Below are 25,430 nucleotides of genomic sequence, written 5' to 3'. Positions count from 1 at the left end.
AGGCGGGGCTGCTCGGTGGGCGGTCCTGGCCGCGGGTGAGAAGAGGTGAGGGGTTTCCGCTTCCGGCGGGAGGCGGAAGCCGCTGTCTCCCGGGTGAACGAGGCCGTCGCAACGAGGGGAGAGGAGTGTAGGTGACGGTTCCCGCCGGTGGGCGTTGGGGCCTGGCGTGACGGGGAGCTCGTCTACTCGGGGGCGCAGCCGGGGCCCAAGAGGAGGCGTCGAGGACCCCGGGTTTGGGGGGTGGACTGCCGGGGAGCTTGACTCCCCCGGACCCCAGCCCGCCAAGCGCCGCTGCTGGGTGGCCTGGCTCCCACCGGCGCCCGGCGGGAGGCGTCGCGGAAGCCTCGGTGAGCTTGGAGGGACCGCTCCCCCGCCGTCTCGTGAGTCACGGCAGGGCTGGGGACTGATCCCTTTTCCAGGCGACTTAGGCGCTCTCGGACCTACGTCGCCACGGGGCAGGCTAAGGTCCTGGAGCTTTGTGTACGGCCAGACCCCATTCTGGTGTGGGGTCGGGGGTACTGCAGCCGCCGGGTAAGAGGAGATTCCGGGACCCGTCCATACCTTCTGATTCAGGAGACTTACTTATTCATTCAACAAGTAGTTATTGAGCGCTTAATGCATACCAGGCACTACCCACGCTGGGGATTCAGCAGAAGGCAAATAGTGCGTCCCAGCCCGTTCCCCTCGGGGCAGATCTGAGATGAGGTTCAGAATTTGCATTTTTTTGAGCAATCCCCACCCCCACCTCATCCCCCCGCAGATGATTCTGTTACAGGTGGTACCTTTCCCAGCCTTTGGGAAAACAAAACACCGCTGGGAGCAGGTGAGAGCGTGGGCTGTAGAACTGGCCACACCTTTGGGGTCCCATTTCCTCTGCTGTCCTATTTCGTACCCTTTTCTCCCCATGGCTCACTGAGCTCCAGCTGTACCAATCTTTCTCTTTATGGTGGAAAAAAAGCTGCCTCTGCCCCAGAGCCTTTGCAGTTGCTGTTCTGTCAGCTTGGACTATTTTGCGTGGTTGCTTTCTCTCATCATTCGGCCTTCAGCTTAAACGACGTTTACCCCAAGGGTCCTTCGCACCCCACTCTTTTTCTTTTTTTTTAATTTTATTTATTTATTCATGAGAGAGAGAGGCAGAGACACAGGCAGAGGGAGAAGCAGTCTCCATGCAGGGAGCCCGACATGGGACTCGATCCTGGGTCCCCAGAATCAGGCCCTGGAGCAAAGGTGGGGGCTAAACCACTGATCCACCGGGGCTGCCCTCGCACCCCACTCTTATATGAAATCGCCAGGTTCCAGAAGTATTCGCTTAGTGCTGATTGATTAATCTTATAGCACTTACTGATAATCGAAACTATTTCACTTATTAAGTTAAGGGTCTTTCTTCCTCTACTAGAATAGAGGTTCCACAGTAGTAGACACTTTGCCTGCCTTGATTGCAGCGTTGCTGTCATGAGCGGAGGGCCTGGCATTGGTTCCTTCATTCATCCATTTAAGGTTTGTTGAGTGCCAGCTCTGGGCCACCAAGCAGTTCTTGGCTCTGTTGATACAAAGGAAAGACAGAAATCCCTGCTACCATAGAATTTACATTTGGAGGGAGGTGAGTGGGGTAGGAGATGCAGGGAGACCAACAGGGAGGCTGTGTGAGCATGACTAGGACTCCGACTATAGTCTTGGTGAGAAGTGGGCAGACTCTGGATGTCTTATAGAGGTAGAGCAGCAGGATCAGGATCAGATAAGGGGTGTAAAAAGGAGAGAAAGGAATTGAGAGTGAGTCGAAGGTTTTTAGATAGAGGGATTTGCTATCTGTTGGCATGGGGAAGACTGAAAGAGCGTTGAGGTGTCAGCAGCTTGGTTTTGAATGGGTTATATATGAACGTGTGTTAGCATCAGGTGAAGGTGTAGCTGAGGCAGTTAAATGAGCCAGTCTACAGTTGAGAGGAGACACTGAGGATGGTAAATTGGGGGGCATCAGTATAGCAGGGGCATTTGAAGCCCTGAGGCTGGGTGAGATCTCCATGCAGGTGAGTGCAAATGAAGTGGACCCCAAAGCTTGAGCTTACGGGCTCATGTACCATTAGAGAAGTTGGGGCTGGAGGGCGGGGGGAACAGCAACAGCAGAAACTGAAAGGAGCCCCCATTGAGGCTTGAGCAGAGTGCAGAATCCTGAGAACCACATGGAAAGGTTAGGACGAGGGACCAGTGTGTCCAGTGCCCTGAGGGTCAGGGGGCCTGCCCCTTGGGGTGAGCAGAATGGTGGGGAGGTAGAGGGAGAACAGGAGGAAACAAATGAACACAGTACAGACAGCTCTACTAGATAAGCCCCCATTATCTATCTACTAGATAGATAATGAAGAGATGGTTGTGTTTTTTTTGTTTTTTCTATTTTTAGAGAGAGTGCGGGAGTGGTTGGAGGGGCACAAGGAGACACAGAATCCCAAGCAGACTCTGCACTGAGTGCAAAGTCCTACATGGGGCTCCATCTCTGGGTCCTGAGATCATAACCTGAGCTGAAATCAAGAGTCATCATCCAGGCGCCCCAAGAGCTGATTATTTTTAATGATGTGTTTAATAGCTGTGTCTGTTAATGATCTAATTGAAAGAGAAAATGTGATGTTGGGATCCAGAAGAGCATGGACATTCTTCCATAGCAAAAGAAGGAGGGGTCCTGGGGGCTTGTGGATGTTCTCCACTGACTACTTCTGTTTACTCAAAGAATTGGGAACGCTCCAAGTTAAGAATGAGGGCGGGACATAGAGAGCAATTGCTAAATCTGAGTGAAAGTCTGGTGGTATTTTTCTGGTAGGCTGCCAGCCTCCCATGTCAGAGTGGGATGAAGCTAAAGCCACCCAGGTAGGGGGTGGAGGGGGGGTGGCAAGAGGGGAAATCACCTTGGGAAGACACTCCCAGGTCTGGTGCTCGTAGAACCCTGAGCACAGTGCCTGGTGTGGGATATGTGCTCGGTGTTAGCCCCTGCTTCCAAGATATCTGTCCCTCGATGTCTCTCTGGCACTTGACCCCATCATTTCCCCCCCAACATCTCGTTCTTCCTGTACATTAGACATCAGAGAATGGTGCCACCTTCTCCCCCACCCACCCTCTCCATCCCCCACCACCTTAGGAGTCATCCTGGACCCCTCCTCCTCTCACCACACTCGCTCCGCTGATGTGTCTCAGTCTCACCTACTCCTTCAACAGCCCTGTCCTAGTTCTGACCTCATCTGCATCCAGATCTCTGACCTGTTCTCCTCGATGCCTTCAAAAGGCAGTGATTCCATCCTTTCTTTCGCTGCCCCCAGGATCCATCTGAATCCCTCCCACCTATCCCTGCTCTCTCCTTAGCCTGCCCCTCACCCCTGCCTGTGTGGTCCCCAAATCCTGGCTGGCGCTCTCAGATATGTGTGCTCAGTCTTGCTATGTGGCGTTCCTCTCCTTCAAGTTGCCTGTCCCCTCTTCTCTGCCCAACAGCTCCTTATCCATGGAGAGGCAGCTCAGGAGTTCTTCTGGAGGATCTGCCGGATGCCTTGAGTGTCATTCCTCCTAGGTGCCACTGGCATGTCCCTTTGACAGGAGGAGCAGCTGCTCCTAAAATCACCAGCTTCTGAGCACTTAGGCCCTGCCCAGCCCTGTGTAGCTGGTCTGTCAGAGTCTCTTATGTCATCCTCACCAGGAGCAGCGGCATCCTGTGTGGATGCCAATGATAAATGGGCCAGGTCCTGTGCTCAGCCCTTGACTTACCATTTGTCGCAGCAGCCCCACAAGACCCCTCTGAAATACTTCAGCTCTATTTTACTGACAGGAAACTGAGGCCCAGGGAGTTTAAGTCACCAATGTGGGGTCACCTAGTAAGTAGCGGGCCGTGATTAGAACTCAGGCCACCTGATGCCAGAGCCTACTCCCATCCCCCCTGCCCAGAGTGCACCTGATTGCCCGCCCACCTGCAGTGGGGACTGGGGCTTCATCCCGCAGAGGCAGAGCCTGAGGGACCAGCCAGGCCTTCTTCCCAGCCTGCCTCCTAGAACCTCAATCTGGGGGGGCCCCCCTAGTTGCTGACTTTTGCCCCTGTCCCACAGGTTTGTCCTCCTACAGACATGGGGCGCAGAAAGTCCAAACGGAAGCCACCCCCAAAAAAGAAGATGACCGGCACCTTAGAGACCCAGTTCACCTGCCCCTTCTGCAACCACGAGAAGTCTTGTGACGTAAAGATGTGAGTGGGGGACAGGGCCTCCTCTCTCCTCCCAAAGTCAGAAGGCAGCTTCCCTGCTCCCACTGTCCTCCTTCCTGCCCCAGGCCATCCCAGTTGGGGGGATCACCACCCATAGATACGGGCTTCTTGACTCACCAGTCCCTCCACCTCCTGTTCCAGGGATCGTGCCCGCAACACCGGAGTCATCTCTTGTACCGTGTGCCTAGAGGAATTCCAGACGCCCATCACATGTATCCTTGGGAAACCAGGCTTTTTCCGGAAAGTGGGGTGGTGAGGGTGGGGGGCAGTCAGGGCTCCCCTTCCCCGGTGGGCTGCCCTAGGGCACCTGGCCAGGACTCTAGTCTCTGCTCCTCTGGCCCTGCTGTTTGCCCTGGTGCATGGCTATGACTGCCCAAGAGAATAGGTGCCACCTGCTGACTTCCATAGGGTGCGGGGCAGGGATCTGGCTGACACCAGTGAGAGGTGTATACAGGGAAGGGGTCCATGCCACCAGTTGCCCTTGACCTCAGCGGCCCAGATCTGTCAGAACCAGTGGATGTGTACAGTGATTGGATAGATGCCTGCGAGGCAGCCAATCAGTAGCAACGCAGAGGACCCACTCCCTTGGTGGTGCCGCCTGCCATGGACCTGCCCCACTGGCTACCAGTCCAGAGACATTCCAGGGTCCAGGGTGTGGGTCTAGGGCCTTCACGGCCCTCTGTGTGGATGGTGTGGGTGTGGGTGTGAGTGTGTATGGCTGTGAGTGTGGCCATGGCAGCGTGCTTGTGGGCACTGACTGGAGGTGAGGTGGACCCCCCAGGGGCCTGAAGTGCTTCACTTGGCTCTGAAAGCCTTTAACTTGCTTGCTCCTCCTCGGAGCCTGTGTCCTGACATTCTGGACAAGGCCAAGGCCAGCAGAGGCTGCCTCGGGACTCTCCAGCCTCCTCACCCACCTCACCAGCACCTTGCCCATTTGAACTGGACTGCCCTCCCTCCTCCCCTGCCTTCCAAGGCCTGTGGCCTGAGATTCAGAGCCACAGTCCCATAGTCCCCTTGGGCCCTAGCAGAACAGCCCCTTTCCCATTTAGTTGCTTTTGTAGAGGAGGACGGGGCGGGGCCAGGGATAGCTGTCAGTCACCAGCCCTTAAATAAAGCAGCGGATGCAAACTCCTGCCTCTCTGTTATTTCCTGGGTTCTGGGTCAGGCCCAGGGGCTCAGTGAGGGAGAGGAGGAGACTGAGGCATTCGGAGGTGGCCTAGCAGGCCATCAGAAATCAGGTTTGGTTAGCCCAAACTGCCCATTTTGTCTACCCAACAGGCATTTGGGGCAAAACCAGGCTAGTGCTGGACCCAGGGAACATGGGCCATGAACCAGCAGACATCTGGCCAGGCAGACATCTTCAGGCACAACAAAATGGGGCCAGCGGAGCCTGGGGTGGGATGGGGGGTTGGCCAGGGTAATTAGAGAAGGCTTCCGGGGTCTGGGGCCGGGGGAGGGGCGGCAAAAGGAGCAACACTCAAGGCCCACCCTGTACCAGAAGCTGCTGTCAGGCTTGCCCACCTTACCCCACTGTGAGGCAGATGCCCCAGGCTCACAGGTGAGGAATTAGGCCGAGATGGGAAGTCACTGGCCTAAGGTCCCACAGCCAGAAGGCTGCAGAACTGGGCCTTGAACCCAGGAGGCCTGGCTTCATAACCCTGAGTCTGTCTTCTGAGTCCAGGGTCCAGGCTGAGGGAACAGCTCATGGCCTCCTTGGGGTAGAAGAGTAAGGGTCTCTGAAAGGGATTTTTTTCTCTAAGGGTGGCGAGAGGTCACTAAAGGCTGGAGGTGGGGCCAGATGCACGTGTGTGATACAATAAATATTGGCCTTTGTCCTTAGTTCCTGGCACAGAGTTCCTCAAATCCTTGCAACTTTCTAAATGATAGGAATGTCTTTTGTCACTCAAAGGTGCCCCTTTTGATCACACCTGAGTTGATGCTGGTCACCAGAAAGAGTGATCACTGCATGGGACCCTCTGTAACACCCACAACCTCTGAGGAAGGGAAGCAGGAGCTACAGGTTAAGCTGTATAAAAACTTCAGCAAGGGGTGCCTGGGTGGCTCAGTCACTTAGGTGTCTGCCTTTGGCTCAGGTAATGATCCTGGGGTCCCGGCATCGAGTCCCAAATTGGCTCCCAGCTCAGCAGGGAGTCTGCTGCTGCCTCTCTCTCTGCCCTGCTAATGCACTTGCTCACTCTTTGAAATCTTAAAAAAAAAAACCAAAATCTTCCAACAAGATTTGATGAGCTCGGGGTTGGGGGCCGTGGTGCTGCTGGGAGAGTGGGCACATGGAGAGGGTGTGGGAGCTCCACACCCTTCCCCACACTGTCGCCCATGCACCTCTTCCATCTGGCTGTTCCTGATTTATATTCTTTTCTAATAAATGATAACCTAATAAAATACAATGTTTGAGTTCTGTGAGCCACTCTAGTAAATTAATAAAATCTGAAGAGGTGGACACGGGAATCCCAGATCTCTTGCTGTTCAATCAGAAACACAGGTGACAACCTGGACTTAGCAATGGACCTGAAAGTGGAGGGACAGTCTCCTGAGCCTTTATCTTATGGGGTCTGATGCTGTCTCTAGGTCGTGTCAGAATTGAGTGAATTGCTTGATGGTTTTGGAAAAAAATGCATTTTTGAACCTGGCTGTTGGTGAACACCTGTGCATTGCATGGTGCCCTCAGATGGCCTTACAGTTATGGAGGTCCCGATGCTCTGGCAGCCGGGCTGATCAGCACCTGCATCTGGCCTCGAGCCAGGGCAGCAGGTAACCTGCGCTTTGCATTCCTTGTTAGAATCGCAGGAAGGATAATGGAACCTTCTGGGGCTATACTGAGGCTAGAGGGGCCTAGCACAGTGCCTGGGTTTGAGTGACACTGAGACCCACTCAGGGCAGCAAGGGGTGTGAACAGCCGAGGGAGATGTCGAGCTGGCTGAAAGCCTTGGCCACTAGGCCCTGGGTCTGGCATGTGCCCCTTGCCCTGACATGCCCTTTCCTGCTGTCCCCACATCCGCCTCCAAAGTCCTGGCTAAGGTCCTCTGGCCCAGGCAGGAACCAGCGGGCATAGGCAGAGCCTGGGTGGAGGGTGTCCTCAGGGGTCCAGCAGAAAGGGGGCTCATGCCTCCGGCTTCCAGGGCCCGCCTACCCCAGTCACACAAGCCAAGTGCTAATATGGTGCTGTTTTCCCGAGGAGGCAGGGCCCTGGGCCAGGCATGGATCCTCCTCAGCATAGCTTCCCCATGCCGGCCCTGGGGGAGCAGGACTTGCACTAGCCAGGCCAAGAGCGCCTGGAATCCCTTTTACGAGGCCCCAGGGGCTGTGTGCGTCTGTGCATGCGGGTCTTCTGGTGTCTGTCTCTGCAAGTCCCTGTGTTCCAGCTTCATCCCCTGTTATGAGGAAAGCAGAGGGACCCCTGTTCTGTAACCACCACCACCACCACCACCCTATCCCACCCCCCTACTCCGGCATGGCTGCATCCTGTCCTCAGGACAGCTAGGGCCCACATCCCGGGGAGGACAGGATCCCCTCTGAAATGTGGGTAAGTTGGGGCTGTACACATTCCTGGGGCCCTGGGCTGGCAGGCCAAGCTTGGGAATCAGCCCTAAGCAGAGGGCAGAGAGTGAGCTGGGCACACAGGGCCACCGCGCCAGGCAGTCTGCTACTCACCTGCTCTGTGCCAGTCTTTAAAGGGCCATTGCTCTGGGCCCCCAATATGCTCATCCTCCACTGCCTTGTGCCCCCTCCCCCCACCTGCCCACAATCCACTTCTGGGTGAAACGGTTCCACCTGCCTACACCGGCCTCCAGGACTCGGCTTGTCCATTTCTCCTTGATCAGTGCCAAATGTCATCCTGTCTGGAGGCATGGTTTCATTTTTAGCTTCCCCATGTCCCCTGGAGGCTCTCTGTCCTCATTTTCCTGAGGGGGAAAACAGGCCTAGGGAGGGCGAGTTGCCCCAGGTGACCCAGCTAGTGGGAAGCAGGACTGTGATCCCATCTAGCCTGTCCCAGTGCTTGGGCTCTTTTTCACAACCCACAGGCTTCCCAGAAAGGCACATGAAGGCTGAGCATGTGTGTGTCAATATTGCGTATGTGTGCAAAGGTGTGTGTTGATGTGTCCTGAGTGGGAGTGCATATTGTATGTGTATATCTGAAGGGGGAATATGTGTGTATGTGTGCCTAAGGCTGCAGAGTATGCACACACCATATACACAAAGTAATGCGTGAGTGCAGATTTTGTTTGTGAGTTCCTGTCCTGGGTCCAGCCAAGTGGCTGTGAGCTCCATAGGTGTATCTCATAAGTTTTTGTGTGTGCCTGTGACAATGTGCATGTGGGAGATGCAGTGTATCTAAGCAAGGCTGTTTGCACGTGTGCAAGAGCCACCCAGGCTCCAGGACAGAGCAGCCCTGAGACAATGATTTTACAGCCATTTATTGTGCTCCAGTGAAATAGAAAAAGAAAGTGCTCGCGTTAACAAACGCCGCTGTCACATCCACATATGCCAGTCGCTGCAAACCAAACCGCGTGTGTCCGCTGGGTCTCTGGGCATGCAGTTTGCTCCCACTGTGGGAATGGGGTGGGGGCAGGCCGAGCCTGGGCTCTGGGGGTTCTGCTTGGGGGGGACCTCTTGTCCTGGGGTACCCACCTGTGAGGGAGTGGGGGGGACAGCTGGGGTAGCTTTGCTCAGTGCGTCCTTTGGGTGCTGTTGGGAACACCCGGCTTGATGGTGGATCCTGCAGCGCTCCAGGGAGGAGGGCCCCCTGCCCCCCCACATGCCCCCCCAGTCTGTCCCCCCGAATGCTAACCCTGTAGGCAGGTGCCAGGGGGCTGGAGGACGCCATGCAGGGGGAGGGGGTTGGCAGGGCCAGCTCGGCCCTGCCAAGAGCAGCAGCCAGCCTCCCTGGGGGGAAGGCGGGGGGGAGGGCTGCCCAGGGCCCTAGGCAGAGTTATAGTAGTTGTGTGGGTGGTGGTTGTGGGCAGGCTCGCCCAGCTCTGGGTACTCAGGCGTCAGGCAGTACTTGGGGTCATAAACCTGGCGTGGCAGCCCATACACTGTCATGCCCCGCTGTGAGGCCCCCTTGTTGCTGCCCATCTGCAGGCTGACGTTGAGTGTGTCACAATGCTCCATGCCCAGCCCTGGCTCGAAGATCTGTCGCTTGGTCCCGGGTGCAGTCATGCCGGCCTGTAGAGGGTGGATCAGTCAGGCTGTGGGGACAGTGGAGGGCAGGGGCACCCCCAACAGCCCCCCAAGGCCCCCACACACACCTGGCTGGCTCCCTTGTTGGTACCCATCTGCAGGCTGATGGTGGCCTGGTCCAGGGGCTGCTCCGTGCCCAGCTTGGGGTCATAGAGGTGGCGCCGGGTGCCATAGGCCGTCATGCCCTGCTGGCTGGCAAATTTGTTGGTGCCCATCTAGGAAGCCAGAAGGAGAATCATCCCAAGGCTTGCAGAGCCTCACCACGGGCCATGAGACATAACATGTCAGCAGAAACTTGCTCGGCCCTCCAGCGAGGCGCTGCTTCCCCTCTCAGGCTCCAGAAGCTGAGGCCCAGAGAAGGCATGTCACAGGACCTGTAAGTGGCTCAGAGCACCAGGGCCTGACTTCCAGGGTTCGAGCCCCAGTCCCGCCACTTATTACCCAGACAGTCCTGGCAACTGACCTAGCTTCTCTGGGTACCTGTTTCCTCATCGGTGTAAAGGGTGTAACGATAACGGCACCCACTCCTTAGAGCTGTCGGAGGAGTAAGTGTACCGAAAATGGCAGGCACGGTGCCCGGCATACATCTGCGTTAAAGCCAAATATCCTGTGCCCCAAAGCCTGCAGGGACCTGGGTGCCCTCCTGGCCTCCTTGACCTCCCCGCTCAGCACAGTGGCAGGACCCAGGTGAGGAAGGGGCCAGTACCTGCAGCCCAATGATGTTCCGTCCTTCTCTTAGCTTCTCGGGCTCAAATTTCCGTTCCTGCTTCTCTGCGTACTTCACCCCCACATTCACCTTGTTCCCTTTCGTCTTGGCCTGGGGAGGGCGAAGGGAGCAGGGACTCGACTAGAGAACCTCCAGGCCACACTGTCCCCTCCTGGCACCTGCTCTCCCCCTGCCACCTCCACCGGACTCGGGGGCACAAGTGGCCCCACTCGCAGCTCAGACTGTCCGCAGCCCCCCACCCCTGCGCCAGACCCTCCTCCAAGCCACACTTACCATGCTGGCCAGGGCCAAGAGGGTGGACTGCACCTGGGTGTGGTTGGTGTTCTCAAACAGGTCGTTGGCCTCAAAAATGTCATGGGGCTTCACCCCATACTTGGTGATAGCCTTGATGAAATTGCCGATGTTTTCCAGCTGGAGGGGGCAAGCAGCAGTCAGCGGAAGGGGGGGTTAGCAGAGGGGGCGCGGGGGGGGTAGGAAGAGTTAAAAAGGATGTCTGGGCTCACCTGGTGCCAATTTTGGGTCGACTCGTTGACCTTCTTCACGGAGCCTGGCTGGAGCTTATTGATGAACCTATAAGGTGTCGGGGAGGGCAATGGGAAAGGTGAGCTCCCCTCAGCACCCACGCCCAACCCCAGGGGAGAGGGGTCAGGATGACAGCGACTGGTCAGTTTTTGCCATTTCCTACCACCTCCAGCTCAGCCAAGGCCCCAGTGATCCACCCCAGTGGGGATCCCCTGCACACCCAGGGAAGACTGAGACAGGAAAGTAAGCCCAGGAGCTGGGCTCCGGTCTCTAGAGGAAAGTCCCCTCATCTCTGCCATGCGGGAGTCTCTCCCTGGCAACTGCATCTCAGTCTCCTTGTCCCTTGGGGGCAACTGCACTGTGGAGAGCCCGCAGCTCAGGGCCCCAACTTCCCTCCCTGGCCTCACTCACCCCCTCAAGCTCCTCCAGTCTCTTGACTTTAAAATGCCACCCATATGCCAACAACTCCCCAGTATTTCCCCGCAGCCAGGCCTCACTCTCCATCCAATCCAGCTCCCTACCTGGCATCTCAAATCAAAGGCACCCCACCCCAGACTCCTGACACCCACTTTCGCCACCTCAATTCTTTCCATCCTCCCAGGCTCAGTAAACACATCCTTCCAGGTGCTCACCCTCAGACTTGCTCTTGACTCTCCTATTCGGTTCTCCCATTCTTTCGACACCCAACCCCACAGCGGGTTCTTTGGCTCTGCCTTCTGAGGACATCCAGAAGCCCCTGGCTCCTTGCCACCTCCATGTTGCTCTGAGTTGTCTGAGCCTCAATCCTGGGCTCTTGCAGGGGCCCCCTGTGGCTCCCAGGTTCCGCCTCGACCCCTGCATACCCTCATAGCTACAATGGCCTTTTCCAAATAACTCCAGCTACTCCCCAGATCAAAAGTGCCCCGGTTTCCCTTCAGAATAAAGATCCTAAAACCTTTAGCATGACTGAAGGGCCCTACAACATCTGGCCCCCAGCACAGCTAACTCCCTCCACTTCCCCTAATCTCTCCTCGCTGTTCCTTGAACACACTATGCTTGCTGCCACCTCAGGGTCTTTGCACTGCTGCTCTCCCTATTACCTACCCCCTGCCTGGCTCACTCCTTCCTCAGATGCCCTCCCAGCTCCCTCACTCACTTCATCCAAGATTCTGCTCAAATGTTACCTCTTCTGAAAGACCTCCTAGACCATTCTCTACGAAGCAGCAAACCTTTTCCCCACCCCAGCCCTCCATCCTTCCCCCCTTGACTCTTCCCATGGCACTTCCCTCCACAGGCAAGTATGGGATTATTTCATGGATTGATCAATCTCTCCCACGAGGACCCAAGCTCTATGTGAGCTCAGAGTTAAATCTGTTCTGTTCATTATCCCCAGTGCCTAGACCTGCACACAGCAGGTGCTCCGTAAATTCTTGGTGCACGAATGAATAACTGAGTGGGTGGGTAATCCTGTCTGAGCTAGAAACATCAGTGTCTCCCTATTCCTTATTCCCAGTGGGTATGCTAGAATACGATCCCCCTACTTTGCCCTTTCCAGCACCTAGATCTTGGTAAGGCTGCACCTTCGGGAAGCTTCCCGAAAGGCACTCTCTGGCCATCACGGTCACCCTGTCCTGGGTCAGACTCAGAGATGCAGACAGGACCCTACTGGGCTCAGAGTCCTGGATCCAGTATTAGTGTCGCCGTGGACTCTGGAACCAGGGCTCAGAGCTGTGTGGATTTTCATTCCTCCTGGTGATTTAAGTTCTGAGAAGAGTAGAAAACCAGGGCCTACTTAAGTTACTGTGGCATAACTCTCGTGTCACCAAGCCAGCAATGAACAGCCAATGTTGCCTTGTTGCCTTTTAGCTGTGACCTCTCTTTCTCAGAACTCTGGAGGCCATAAATGGGCCTGCCCTGTCTGCATGGTGATCAAGCCTAGATTCTGGTCATTTCTGTCAGAACAGCATAGGCCTCTGGGCGATATGTTTTACTTAACTGGGCCTCAGGTTTCTTTCCTGTTAAATGGGCACAATGTTGCTGTGCCAATGCTATTTCAAGGTCTCAGATATCAAGTGCCTAACCCAGCTCTGAGCTCATAGTTATTTGAAGGGTTGAGGGGGTAAAGATGAATGCCCAGGTTGGGGGCACCCCAAGGCAAAGTCTGCCCCACTCACTCGCAAAGAATGATGCCATCTTTGAGACCATCCATGAAGTTGTTCCCAATGCGGCGCCCAGTCACCCCCTCGATCCACTCTCGAAGCTCCTGCTCTCGCTGGTGGTCATACTTCTGGGCCAGCTGGGGATGGGGGACACAGAGAAGGTGGTAAGGATGGAGTGGGGAGCAGAGTTGGTTCCAGGGACCCAATCTGAGGTCCCCTAGGCCTGATCTTCTCATCCCTTCCCAACTAAGGCAATTCTGCTCCAGCATCCATGGGGGGGCTGAGTGGGCAATGGGCCAGGACTGAGGTGGCACCTGCCCAGGGGGCCATTCCGGACATTCTGAGGTTTGGCACCAGAGAATGCAGACAAGGGGGGTGGAGAGCGGGGTACTCAGAGCTGGGGGGGCGGTGCCTGGCCTCTTGGTTCCCCCTCCAGGCCAAACTTGGGGCTTAGCTTCCCCTGGTCCTGCCCCCCACCCCCCTGCAGGAAGCCTGGGCGCCTCAGGCAGGGGAGGAGGAGCCCTAAGGAGGTGGCTCTGAGTACTGCCTTGCAGGGGACTGTTCTGTCTTGCAGGTCTGTCTGCCTCAGTGTCTCTCCAGGTCCTGATCCTCTGGGCTGCGGCTCTGGCTGAAGGCTCAGGGGAGGAGGGGGAAGGGACAGGACAGAGGACAGGACACACTTGTCTTTGTCTTACTCCTGGCCCCATGCATGCTCGGTGGTATTTCTCTCTCTCCCCCCAACCCCGCACCCTCTGTCTCTGTCTCCCCAGCTCCAGCTGTCCTTCCTCGGCCTTGCCTTCCTGTCCCCATCTCCCCGTGTCTGGCTGGGGGGTGGGGCTCGGGGCTCCTCTGTCTCCTCTCTCTCGGCCTCTCCATCCCCTGTCTCGGTCTTATCTGGCTCCTGGCTCACCCTCCCCATCGGTCCCTCTCAAGTCTCAGGCTCCCAGAAGCTCGGCGTCTCTCGCTCGCTTCCCCCCTCCCCATCCTGCCCCCCCCCCACCTCCCTTTCTCCAGAACCCTCCGCCCCAGCCCAGACAGGTTCCAAGACTGCGGGTGGAGGGGGACGGGTGGAGGGGGACGGAGCTGCCCCTTCCCCTGGGGGAGGAGGAGGAGGTAGGAGGGGGCGGCCCCTCACCTGGCCCCGGCCCTGCCGCCCCCCTCCCCACCAGCCCGGCTTTATAAAGCAAACCGGCCCTTATATAGCGCGGCCCCGCGGGCCGGGCTCCCCGAGGCCGCCTTATATGGCGCGGCGGCTTCGCGCGGCTCTAGGGCCGGCGCCGGGGGGAGGGGGGCGGCGCCGGGATCCCGCCCGGGCCGAGCACCCGCCCCCCCAGCCCCCTCCTCCAGCCTCGAGGATCCCCCGACCCAGGATCCAATGCCAGCTCCCCCGCTTCCTCGCTATACGCTGGGGAAAGCCACCCCCGGCCCTCGATGTTCCCCTCTGTCAAATGGGGCTGGGACTCCTGTCCTGGCAGCGCTCACGGAGCATTCCAATGAGTTGGAAGTTCACTGCCCCCGAGAAGCTGAACCCCACTCCGGGATGTGTGTGCCTTGGTGGCCGAGTGGCAGCAGAGGGCGATGCCAGGATCCTAGCTCTGCAACTCCCTTATGTCGAACCCTAGCTACTCGCCTCTCCTCTCTGAACCTCAGTTTAGCCATCCATAGCACAAGGGCGGTACCCGGATGTTTTCCCAGCTCAAAATTAGGAGACCCCTGCCAGGTCCCTAATGCTCACTCTCTGTCTCCCTCTCCCTTCAGGATCTCCTTCGCCATGTGGGCCTCACTTCCCCAGAACCCCAACTCTCAAGCACCCCCCGGTTTCTTTTTGAGATGGGGGTGTGTGTGAGGAAAATCGAGTCCTTTCCCAGCCCCCCAGGAGCACAAAAGGAACAGGGGACGGGTTAACAGGAGACTCTGATCAAGTGGGGGTCTTTACAGGGGACAGATCACCTCAGTTTACCCGTGGTTGCTTGTGTGCCCTCCATTTTACCTGTCCCCCAACAGTAGCTGAGGGCTCTGGGATGCTCAGGATGGGGAATAAGGCAGTCCCGACCCTAGATTTGTCCTTTTTCCCTCTCTGATTCCAAGTCACACGGGATAGGCAAGAGGGGGTCCAGGGAACCCCAAGAGCAGGGCCTCTGGCCTGCCAGGGTCTGTGGGCCAGGCAGAGGCCCTATATTGTTCTTGACCTCAGCTGACAGCCCATAGATGGGAGCCTTACCTTGTTCTTGACCTCAGCGGACAACCCATAGGCGGGGCCCCGGTTGAAGTGAGCAGAGGACATGCTGGCTGGTGGTGGGCACGGGTGGCAGTAGTGCCGAGGACAAGGCAGCAGCTAGGCTCCGTCTGCAACCTCTTCCCTCCTCACACGTTTTTGAAGCTCCGGAGGCGGCCCGGGCCTCTTCCAAGGCCGTCCCATTGGCCAAAGTGGCCTGCCAAGGGGCGGGGCACCCCCCACCTCGGCCACCCTCCCCCCCGCCCCTCCCCCCGTGATGTCAGGGCCTTGGTATTGGGAGCTGATTGTGTCATTGTTTCCACCTAAGGGGGCGGCCTGGTTATTATTGGGGGCGGGGGGCGCTTGGTCAAAAGAGATGAAGCTTTTCCCAACCTTCCTGACCCTCCACTGTTCATTGGCCTTCTAGCTGGGGCTCCTGGTTTCCTCTGTGTCCATTACTGAGCCCATCTCTCCTCGTCGTTGAGGTCATCTTTCTTCCTCTTTCTGCAGTCCATGGTAGCTTAGTGAGCACCATCCTGGGTTTAACTCCAGACACCAACAGTCTATAGTGGGCCTCTGTTGCCACATCTGTAAAATGGACTAATGGATACTGCATGTCCAGCATGCAGTGCCTGGCCCAGGGAAGGCCTCAGGATAACAGCAGTATTTCCAATGAGCATCTGACACCCCACCTCTGTCCTTTCCAGCCCCTCAGAAGGATCTGGGGGAACAGAGATCCTGGATGTTATCCTCTCCAACTACCTGTGGGGTTGCCATGGAGTCACTGTGTTAGCAGGTTTCAGGCCATGGACACCCCTGTATTTCTCTTGTCCCAGCCAGGGGGAGCTTTAGAGGGGACACCTGCAAACAGTCCCATCTGGCCAGATCTCACCCCTGGACCACACAGAGGTGGATGACATGACTACACCATAACACTTATGACAAGGCGATGTTAGGGACACTTGGATGATATGTCAGCAAACTGCCATATACCGAGGATACGTTAAGGACATGCAATTAATTTGGTGTCCACATGCTAGGGGCGCAGCTGTGATATGCTAATGACAGCAGCCCCTTATGTCAGGCCCTGTTACAAGTACTATACCTGTAACAACTCATGCTTCACAACACCCTCAGAAATGGATGCTGTTATCATGTGCACTTTACAGATGGGGAAACTGAGGCACGGGGTGTGGAATCCCTTTCTGAGTGTCACACAGAGTCAGTGACAGAAAATTTGAAGCCAGACCCCTGTCCCTAATGCTACCAGTCTGTCAGGGTTCCGCACCCTCAGCGCTGTCCACGTCAAGGCTGGATCATTCTTCCTGGGTGGAGGAGTCTCTCCTGGCCCTCCTAGGACTTTAAGCAGCATCTCCAGCCTCTACCTATTAGATGCCTAGAACACCCCCTTAGTCTTGCCAAGCAGAAATGTCTCCAGACATTGCCGAATGCCCCTCCGGGGTGTGTGTGAAGCAGATCTATCCTGTTCGAGAACCACTGGGCTAAACCAATATGCTAAGGACAAGGTGACTAAAATAGATCGAATGAGCTAACAGTTAGCTCCTGCTATATTCTAAGTGCATCGGGTCGTCAACTCATTCCTCCCAACAGCCTTCTGGGTTGGGGTCTATATGAGGCACAGAGAGGTGAAGCCCACCGCCTGGCGTTACACAGCACGACAGTGACGCAGCCAGGACTCGAACGCGCAGATTCCGGGATCCCGTCCACGCTGAGCGGCCCCCCGCGGGGCCACAAGCCGCTACTGCGCGAGTGAGAACCCGCGCCTCGGCGGAGCAGGTGGCTGGCGCCCCCTGGCGGCCGAGGAGGGGCGGGGCCGGCGGCGGGGCCTGGCCGGGGCGGCCGGCGGTGACGCGAGGCCCTGACTCACTCGGCTCCGCCCCCGGCCCGCGGCCGCTTGGCCATTTATAGAATCCGCGCGGACTCTGAAGTCACGGCCCAGGCACGACGGGGGCGGGGTGGGGGAGCTCTTGGCGCGTCCCCCGACGGGGCAGCCCGGGGTCTCCCTAGGGGGTGGCCCTTTCTGGGTCTGTCCTGTCCCTCCCGTTCTAGGTCTGTGTCTCTGTCTCTTGCTCTGTCCCTAAGTTGCCATATGCCGGTCTCAACCTTGCCTACTCTTTTTCTGTCTTTGTCTATGAATCTGCCTCTCTCTCTCTTTCTCTCTCTCTCTCTCTGTCCCCTGTCTCTTTCCATGATCTCTCCATCTGTGGGTCTCTATTTCACCTCTTAAGTCACTGCTTTTCTCACTCGATGTCTGTCTATCGTTTCTGTCTTTGTCGGTTAATAGGGGTAGAAGCAGAGAGTCGGGGCTGATCCCATCCGCAGGCCCGGCCCCTGGGGACTTCCCCATTACTGGCTGCCCCCTGCGCAGTCCCCTACTTAGCTCCTGTCTAGTATTTCCTCGCCCCAGCCCTTCTGTGCCTCCCTTTCCCATCTAAATGAAAAGTGGGGGGCTCTTGGAGGACCCAGGTAGTTAAGCATCTGCCTTCAGTTCAGGTCATGATCTCAGGGGTCCTGGAATTGAGCTCAGTAGTGGGCTCCCAGCTCAGCAGGGAGTCTGCTTCTCCCTCTGCCTCTCCCCCTGCTCATGCTCTTTCTCTCTCTGTATCTCTGTCTCAGATGAATAAATAAAATCTTTAAATAAATATATGAAAGGTGGGATCTTGTAAGAAATGGAGTTGCCCCGAATGGTCCGGGATGGTCGTGAAAGAAAACCTCTGCCTCACCTTAGTATTTGGAGACCCCCTAAAACCTTAGTGCCTTTCAGAGCCATCTAACACACACACATACACCTCTGTATTTGGTGTCTCCAGGAGACAGTGGCAGCCCCCTTCCCCCTGCCTGTCTGGGCAGTGCCACTTGGCCAGCCCCCTCTCACCCAGCTTTCCTCTCCTGAAAACAGACAGAAGCTGTTGTTCATAATGGCTTCTGTTTCTGGAGGGCTCACTCCATGCCAGGCACTGTGCCAAGCACAACCATTTAATCCTCACTGCCACCCTCTTGGGGTGGAAACTTGCAGGCCCATTTAACAGACAAGGAAACTCAAAGTTCAGAGAGACCAAACCACTCAACACCACTCCTGCTGCTCCCAGATCCTTCGACATGTATTTCTTGAGCACCCAAACACACTCCCACCTCAGGACCTTTGTACTAGCAGTCCCCTCCAGTGGATACATTTCCAAAGAATGCCTCCATGGCCTCTCCCTCACTTCCTCTGCTCAAATGTCACTGCTTTGGAGAGGCCCTCCCTGACCTCCTGCTCTAAAATAATAGCATCTCCCACCCCTAGACTGATTGGGAGAGGATAGGCATGAAGGAATTGTTCATTTAAGTATTTGCACCTGTTAGTAACCATGTCTGCCTCCATAAAAACCTTCACTTCAGGGCAGCCCAGGTGGCTCAGCGGTTTAGCACCGCCTTCAGCCCAGGGTCTGATCCTGGAGACCCTGGATCGAGTCCCGTGTCAGGCTCCCAGCATGGAGCATGCTTCTCCCTCTGCCTCTCTCTGTGTGTCTCTCATGAATAAATAAATAAAATCTTAAAAATAATTTCACTTTAAAAAGTCATTTTCTGTGGGGCACGGGGTGCATCTGGGTGGCTCAGTCAATTAAGTATCTGCCTTTGGCTCAGGTCATGGTCCCAGGGTCTTGGGATTGAGCAGGAGTCAGTCTCCCTGCTCAGAGGGGAGTCTGTTCCCCTCTACCTCCTCTCAGACTCTCTCTTTTTAAAAATATTTTTTTTATTTATTTGTTCACGAGAGACACAGGCAGAGGGAGAAGCAGGCTCCCTGCAGGAGGCCTGATGTGGGACTCCATCCCGAGTCTCCAGGATCAAGCCCTGGGCTGAAGGCAGTGCTAAACCGCTGAACCACCCAGGCTGCCCTCTCTCTCTCAAATAAATAAATAAAATCTTTTAAAAAGTCAATTTTTAGAGGGGATGCGCCTGAGTGGCTCAGTTAAGCATCTGCCTTCACCTCAGGGCATAATTCCAGGGTTCTAGAAATCCTTGTTTCTCTCTCTCCTTCTGCCGCCCCCCCCCCGTGCTCTCTCTCTCTCTCTCTCTCTCTCTCAAATACATAAAATCCTTTTTATTTTTTTATTTATGATAGGAACACAGTGAGAGAGAGAGAGGCAGAGACATAGGCAGAGGGAGAAGCAGGCTCCATGCACCGGGAGCCCGACGTGGGATTCGATCCCGGGTCTCCAGGATCCCGCCCTGGGCCAAAGGCAGGCGCCAAACCGCTGCGCCACCCAGGGATCCCATAAAATCCTTTTTAAAAAAATAAAATAAAATATTTTTTAAGTCATTAAAATAAATAAATAAATAAACAAACAAACAAACAAACAAACAAACATTTACAGGCAGCCCGGGTGGCTCAGTGGTTTAGCGCCGCCTTCAGCCCAGGGCATAATCCGGGGGACGGGGAATCGAGTCCCACGTCAGGCTCCCTGCGTGGAGCGTGCTTCTCCCTCTGCCTGTGTCTCTGCCTCTTTCTCTCTCTCTCCCTGTGTCTCTCATGAATAAATAAATAAAATCTAAAAAAAAAATTTACAGCTGAAACTAGTAAAACATGGTATATTAAGTGTACTTTAACAAAAAAAATTAAATCAATAAAAAGCCCCCTCCACTATCTCCTTCCCCTGCTTTCTTTCTCTTATCATCTCCTATTTGCTTAAATCTATCTCATCCTCGGAGAATAAAAGCTCCACAGAGGCATATCTGCTTGTTTTGTTCACTGCTCTGTCGCCAGTTTCCAGTATACCACCTGCACACAACAGGTGCTCAAAAAAGGCTCACTGGATAAATGGAATTAAAGTTGGTGAGCCAGGACCCAAACTGCATTTGTTTGAAATGTTGGTGTTTAAGCACACACAAAGGAAGGGCATAATTTCCAGGCACTTCCTGGACTAAGGACAGTTGAACTGAGTGTCTTCTTTGGGTTTTCATTCCAACCTTCCCCAGAAGACAGTTGGAGGGTGGATAGGGGGTTGAGCCACAGGCTGCAGCTGGGGACATGTAGGTCATTCTAAACCTGCCCACTCCCTTGTCCAGCCAGGAGCTTTGCAAAATATCTTGAGGGAAAAAAATCTGGTTGAACAAGGGAGCCTTTAAAAAAAAAAAAGTAGACTGGTGACTATCAGATTGGCAACATTCAGAACACCTGACAACATGTGGTGCTGGGGAAGCTCGAGAGAATTGTTGATGGGTATGGGCAATTTGTTGATAGCCTTTTTTAAAAGATATTTATTCATTCATTCATTCATTCATTCATTCATTCATTCATTCATTCATGAGACACAGAGAGAGAGAGGCAGAGACACAGGCAGAGGGAGTAGCAGGCTCCTCGCAGGGAGCCCAATGTGGGATTCATCCCGGGCCGGGATCATGCCCTGAGCCGAAGGCAGACGCTCAATCGCTAAGCCACGCAGGGTTCCTCTTTTTTTTAAGTTGTATGTATTTGAGATAGAGCAAGAAAGAGAGCACAAGCAGGAAGAGGGGGGCAGAGAGAGAGGGAGAAGCAGGCTTCCCACTGAGCAGGGAGCTTGATGTGGGGCTCGATCCCAGGACCCCCAGGACCATAACCTGAGCCAAACAGAGATGCTTAACTGAGCCACCCAGGCACCTCCGTTTGTAGCTTTCAAAATGACAAGTAGTTTTTACCTTTTCTGATGGTTAATTTTATATATCAAATTGATTGGGCCATAGGATACCCAGATAATCAAACATTATTCTGGGTGTGTCTGTGAGGCTATTTTGGGATGAGATTAATAGCTGCATTTATAAAAAGTAAAACAGATTGCCCTTTCCAGTATGGATGGGCCTCACTCAATCAGTTGGAATTCTGAAGAGAACAAAAAGGTGACCCTTTCCATCCTAAGAAGAAACTCCTCATAGGGTGCCTGGCTGGCTCAGTTGGTAGAGCATGTGACTCTTGATCTTGGGGTTGTGAGTTTGAGTCCTATGATGGGTGTAGGGCTGACTTAAAAATAAAATCTTTTAAAGAGAGAGAGAGAAGTAGAAATTCCTCATATGTGATTGCTTTGAGCTGGAACATTGGTCTTTTCCTGCCTTAAGCCTGGAATTGAAACATCAGCTCTTCTTAGGTCTCAAGCCTGCCAGCACTCAAACTGGAATTTTGACCCATTGGCTCTCTGGGTTCTCAAGGCTTCAGACTCAGACTAGAACTACATCGTCTGCTCTCCTGAGTCTCTAGCTTGCCAACTGCACATATTGGAGTTCTCAGCCTCCACAGTCATGTGAGTCATTTCTTTATAATTACACACACACACACACACACACATACTGTCTTTGTTTCTCTCTATTCTGTTGGTTCCGTTTCTCTGGAGAACCCTGCTATCTAATACACATTCTGATCCAGAGAAACCTCTTTTTTAGGATATACCTAATAAGTACAAGTAGGTGTGAAAAGAACATTTATTGCCGTGGCCTTTTAATAACAAGGTACCCTGTAGATCCATCAACAGAGTGAGACAGACACAGATGCAGGCAGGTGAGCAGCATTTTGTCTCAATGACAAAAAACCACTGTGGTGCTACAGTTAAGAGTAGGGGAAGGGGGGCTCTGGATCCATATTCCATGGGTTTGGGGCATCCTTTGGTGCTTTCTGGCTGTGTGACCTTGGACAGGTATCTTAACCTCTCTGTGATTCAGTTTCCTTCTCTGGAAAATGGGCATATTGATAGTGCCTGCTTCCTCGGTTTATTTTTTAACTTTTTATTTTGAGCTAATTTTAGACTTACAGAAAAGTTGCAAAAATAGCACAGAGAGTTCCCCATACAGCCTACACCTTGCTGCCCCTACTGTTAACAACTTACATAAGCATAGTACATTTGTTAAAACTAAGAAATTAACCTTGGTACAATACTGTTAATAAACTACAGACTTGATTTGGGTTTCTCCAGGTTTTCTACTTGTCCTTTTTCTATTCCAGGACCCAATCTAAGATCTCTCATTGCATTTAGTTGTCATGTCTCCCTAGACTCTTTCAGTCAAGTGACAGTCCCCTTGGTCGTTCATGACCTGACATTCTTGAAAAGAGCTGGTCAGTAACTGTGTAGACTACCTCTCAGTTTGATTTATGTTGATCAGATTGAGGTTTTCACATTACTGGGAAGGATACCAGAGAGGTGATGTTCCCTTTTCATACCAGGAGCTTATGATGTCACGGTGACTCATGGTGACTTTAAACTCCGTCCGTTGGTTGAGGAGCTGTCTGCCAGGATCCAGCACTGTGAAGCTGCTATTTTTCCTCGGGTTGTTTTGAGGACTCTGCGTTAAAGGGTCTACATCGGACCCCACACATACTGTGGTGCTCTGTATTAATAAAAAACCAAAAACAAAACCAAAAACAAAAAACGTAAGCGCCTGTGTTTGAATCCACTACTTCTGCAAGGATAAAAAAGAAAATGAGAGCCATAACTGCCTCAAGAGGAGAAGGGGCACTGGGAGCTCTGAAGGTGGTGGCCAGGTCCGTGACAGCGCCGCCACCACGCACGCGCGCCCTCGCCCAGGTCCCAGCCGAGCAGAGCGAAGTGCGTCTGCGCAGAGCTGGGCTGCCGCGCTGAGGGCCTGAGCCCTCCCAGCAGCTTCCCACGTGGCTTTCAACGTGCTGGGGTGGGATGCACGAGCCCCTGGACCGGCGGCTGATTGGCTGCAGCTCTTCGCAGCCTGGCCAATCACAGGAATCTGGATGAGGCGGAAGTGCTGCGGCTGCGCAGAGTCTTTGAGGCATCCGGCCGGTGGCGGAAAGGAGCCTCCTGTCCCCAGGGAAGTGCCCGGCCTCACGGAGGCCGAGGGACTGCAGATATGGCTTCTCGGGGGTGGACAGCTGTCCTCGCCTGGAGCCTCTGTTAACGGCCAAGCCTCCGTTTTATGAGCTAATCCACTTAGGTTAATAGTTTTTTTTTTTTTTTTTTTAGGTTAATAGTCTTCAACTGGGACTCCCTACCCCGCCCAAGACCAGGAGCCTCTAGTACTTCAATCTGATTTCATCCTATCCTTTGTCTTTAATTTTTAAAAATTACGGTAAAATGAACATAACACAAAATTTACCATTTAAGTGTACATTTCTGTGTTAAGTACATTCACATTGTGCAACCATCACCACCATCCATCACCAGAACTTTTTTCAATCTTCCAAAACTGAAACGGTTGCCATTACATGCTAACTCCCGGTGCTCAACTTCCTCCAGCTCCTGGCAACCACCATTCTACTTTCTGTCTCTGTAATTCGCCTTTTCTAGGGACCCCATATAAATGGAATAATATAGCATTTGTCTTTTTGTGGCTGGTTTACTTCACTTAGCACCATGTCCCCAAGGTTCATCCATGTTGTACCATGGGTCAGAATTTCCTTAATCTGGGGATCCCTGGGTGGCGCAGCGGTTTGGCGCCTGCCTTTGGCCCAGGGTGTGATCCTGGAGACCCAGGATCGAATCCCACGTCGGGCTCCCAGTGCATGGAGCCTGCTTCTCCCTCTGCCTATGTCTCTGCCTCTTTCTCTCTCTCTGTGTGACTATCATAAAAAATTAAAAATTAAAAAAAAAAAGATTTTTCAAAAAAAAAAAAAAGAATTTCCTTAATCTTTAAGGCTGAATAATATTCCATTGTATGTATATATATTTTGTTTATCCACTCATCCATCCATGGACACTTGAGTTGCCTTGGCTATTGTGAATTATGCTATGAATATGGGAGTATGTACAACTATCTGTTCAAGTCCCTGCTCTCAATTCTTTTGGGTATATACCCAGAAATAGAATCCCTGAATCATATGGTAACTCTATTTTTAATTTTTGAGGAAACGCAATACTATTTTTCTTAGTGGCTGAACCAGTTTATATTCCTACCAGCCGTGTACAAGAATTCCACTTTGTTCAAATCCTCACTGATGTTTGTTTAGACTTTTAAAATACATTATACATACAGAAAGATGTATAAATTATAACTCAATGAATCAATGATCATGTTTTAAAACTTTTAAATTGAGGCATTACATAAAATAAAATGTACAAATCTTCATGGAGAGCTCGATGAAATTTTACATACATATAAACCTGTGTAATCATCACATAGCTCAAGCCATAAAATATTTTTATTTTATTTATTATTTATTCTTTATATTTATTTTTAAAAATATTTTATTTATTAATGGGAGACACAGTGGGAGCTCTGGACAGGGCAGCTGCGGTCTGGCATGGAGGGGTCAAGGCCCTGGGCCAACCTCTGCCTTGGCTGGGTAGAGAGAGACAACAGGCTGGCCAATGAGTCTCCTTAGCTGGGCCAGCTTCAATCTGAGAACCTTCCTGAAGAGGTCCCTTCATAACCTGGCTATCCTCAGCAGTGTCCATCCCACTTCCCCATGCTGCCAGCTCCCCACACCCCCAGGGGTGCAGAGCAGGGGCAGGAGTGGAGAATGTCCCCCTCCCCAACCCAGGCCCCATTGACTCTTACAGAGCAAGGCTGATGTAAATGCTGATTGTCTCCGAGGAAAGCGGGTTGTACCTGCTGAGAGTGCTGATGCCCAGGGAGAGGAGGATGAATACACACCAGCAAGGGCAAGTTAGGCCCCGCCCCTCTCTTGCCGGTGGCCCTTTCGGCCCTGCCCCTGGACTACCTGAGGTCCCACTGGAGGCATTTGCTTGAGTCCAAAGCACTCCTAGGCCAGCCAGAGGTTGCTGAATACACGCTGGCTGAGTGCCCAGGGGCTCATTCGGTGCAAGATGAAGTCAGAAGGCTGAACCATGGGGCTGGGGGTGCCATAGGGATGGCCTGGGGTGGCCATTGTGCTGTGGCCAAGTGCACGCCCCTGGTACTGCCTCTGCCAACTGCCCAGGTCCCACAGCGAGTGGGAGAATGCCAGCTGCACTATCTCCAATGTTGCCATGACCCGAGGCAAGGGGATTATCTGGGATCACAGGCCTGTTGCACACAGAGGAAGAGAAGTACAAATCCAGGGATCCAGACACTGCATCTCTCACACACACCTAAGGATACAGCCAGCCAAGTGAAGACCCTGGGGGTTGGGGACACACAGTCACACACAGAGATACACATGGGATGCTACAAACACAGTGACAGCCCCCACTAAGGTGGGTGCGCAGTCATACAGAGAGGCATAGAGACATACCATTGTCAGAGACATGGCCCCGTAGTCACAGAATCAACTGAAACTGAGGCACAATCAAAGACAGTGTCCTGTACGGTCACTGACATGCCAGTGGTGGGGGACAAGCAAACCCATACAAGTTAGAGACACACAGGGTGTTAGAGACACATACCAACAGGTGCAAACAATCACATCAGAGACCGTCCCAGGCTTGGCATAGGCAGACCCATTGCTGGGACACAGAGTCACACACAGAG

General features: G+C 53.8%; 2 protein-coding genes across 4 annotated transcripts; one reads left to right on the top strand and one right to left on the bottom strand.

Moving 5' to 3' along the window:
* The first annotated feature begins 24 nt into the window (after positions 1 to 24).
* ELOF1 (elongation factor 1 homolog) lies at positions 25 to 5,353 on the top strand. 3 transcript variants are annotated; one of them, XM_041763514.1, is made up of 4 exons: positions 25 to 127; positions 4,074 to 4,207; positions 4,367 to 4,437; positions 4,725 to 5,353. In XM_041763514.1, exons 2-4 carry the CDS (start codon positions 4,092 to 4,094, stop codon positions 4,787 to 4,789), a joined length of 252 nt encoding a protein of 83 aa, XP_041619448.1. In that variant the 5' UTR covers positions 25 to 127; positions 4,074 to 4,091; the 3' UTR covers positions 4,790 to 5,353. The 3 variants fall into 3 exon arrangements, with proteins under 3 accessions (XP_041619448.1, XP_041619446.1, XP_041619449.1); XM_041763512.1 differs by lacking the exon at positions 25 to 127 and adding an exon at positions 138 to 347; XM_041763515.1 differs by lacking the exon at positions 25 to 127 and adding an exon at positions 138 to 380.
* Positions 5,354 to 8,641: 3,288 nt separating this feature from the next.
* Positions 8,642 to 15,190, bottom strand: CNN1 (calponin 1). The gene is made up of 7 exons (XM_041763511.1): positions 15,033 to 15,190; positions 12,827 to 12,948; positions 10,655 to 10,721; positions 10,425 to 10,562; positions 10,131 to 10,241; positions 9,493 to 9,639; positions 8,642 to 9,409 (listed from the first exon to the last, which is right to left on the bottom strand). Exons 1-7 carry the CDS (start codon positions 15,093 to 15,095, stop codon positions 9,164 to 9,166), a joined length of 894 nt encoding a protein of 297 aa, XP_041619445.1. The 5' UTR covers positions 15,096 to 15,190; the 3' UTR covers positions 8,642 to 9,163.
* Positions 15,191 to 25,430: the final 10,240 nt, after the last annotated feature.

Source organism: Vulpes lagopus, chromosome 7, assembly GCF_018345385.1.
Source record: "Vulpes lagopus strain Blue_001 chromosome 7, ASM1834538v1, whole genome shotgun sequence".
Classification (NCBI taxonomy): domain Eukaryota; kingdom Metazoa; phylum Chordata; class Mammalia; order Carnivora; family Canidae; genus Vulpes; species Vulpes lagopus.
Note: the sequence above shows the minus strand (reverse complement) of the source record. Positions and strands in the feature narration are given on the sequence as shown.

Excerpts from the sequence above, each read along its gene's own strand:
- ELOF1 (XM_041763514.1), top strand. The coding sequence starts at position 4,092 with ATGGGGCGCAGAAAGTCCAAACGGAAGCCACCCCCAAAAAAGAAGATG. Across the intron at positions 4,208-4,366 it reads AAGTCTTGTGACGTAAAGAT|GGATCGTGCCCGCAACACCG; the intron begins GTGAGTGGGGGA and ends CTCCTGTTCCAG. Across the intron at positions 4,438-4,724 it reads ATTCCAGACGCCCATCACAT|ATCTGTCAGAACCAGTGGAT; the intron begins GTATCCTTGGGA and ends TCAGCGGCCCAG.
- CNN1 (XM_041763511.1), bottom strand. The coding sequence starts at position 15,095 with ATGTCCTCTGCTCACTTCAACCGGGGCCCCGCCTATGGGTTGTCCGCT. Across the intron at positions 10,242-10,424 it reads TCTTGGCCCTGGCCAGCATG|GCCAAGACGAAAGGGAACAA; the intron begins GTAAGTGTGGCT and ends CGCCCTCCCCAG. Across the intron at positions 9,640-10,130 it reads GGAACATCATTGGGCTGCAG|ATGGGCACCAACAAATTTGC; the intron begins GTACTGGCCCCT and ends CTGGCTTCCTAG.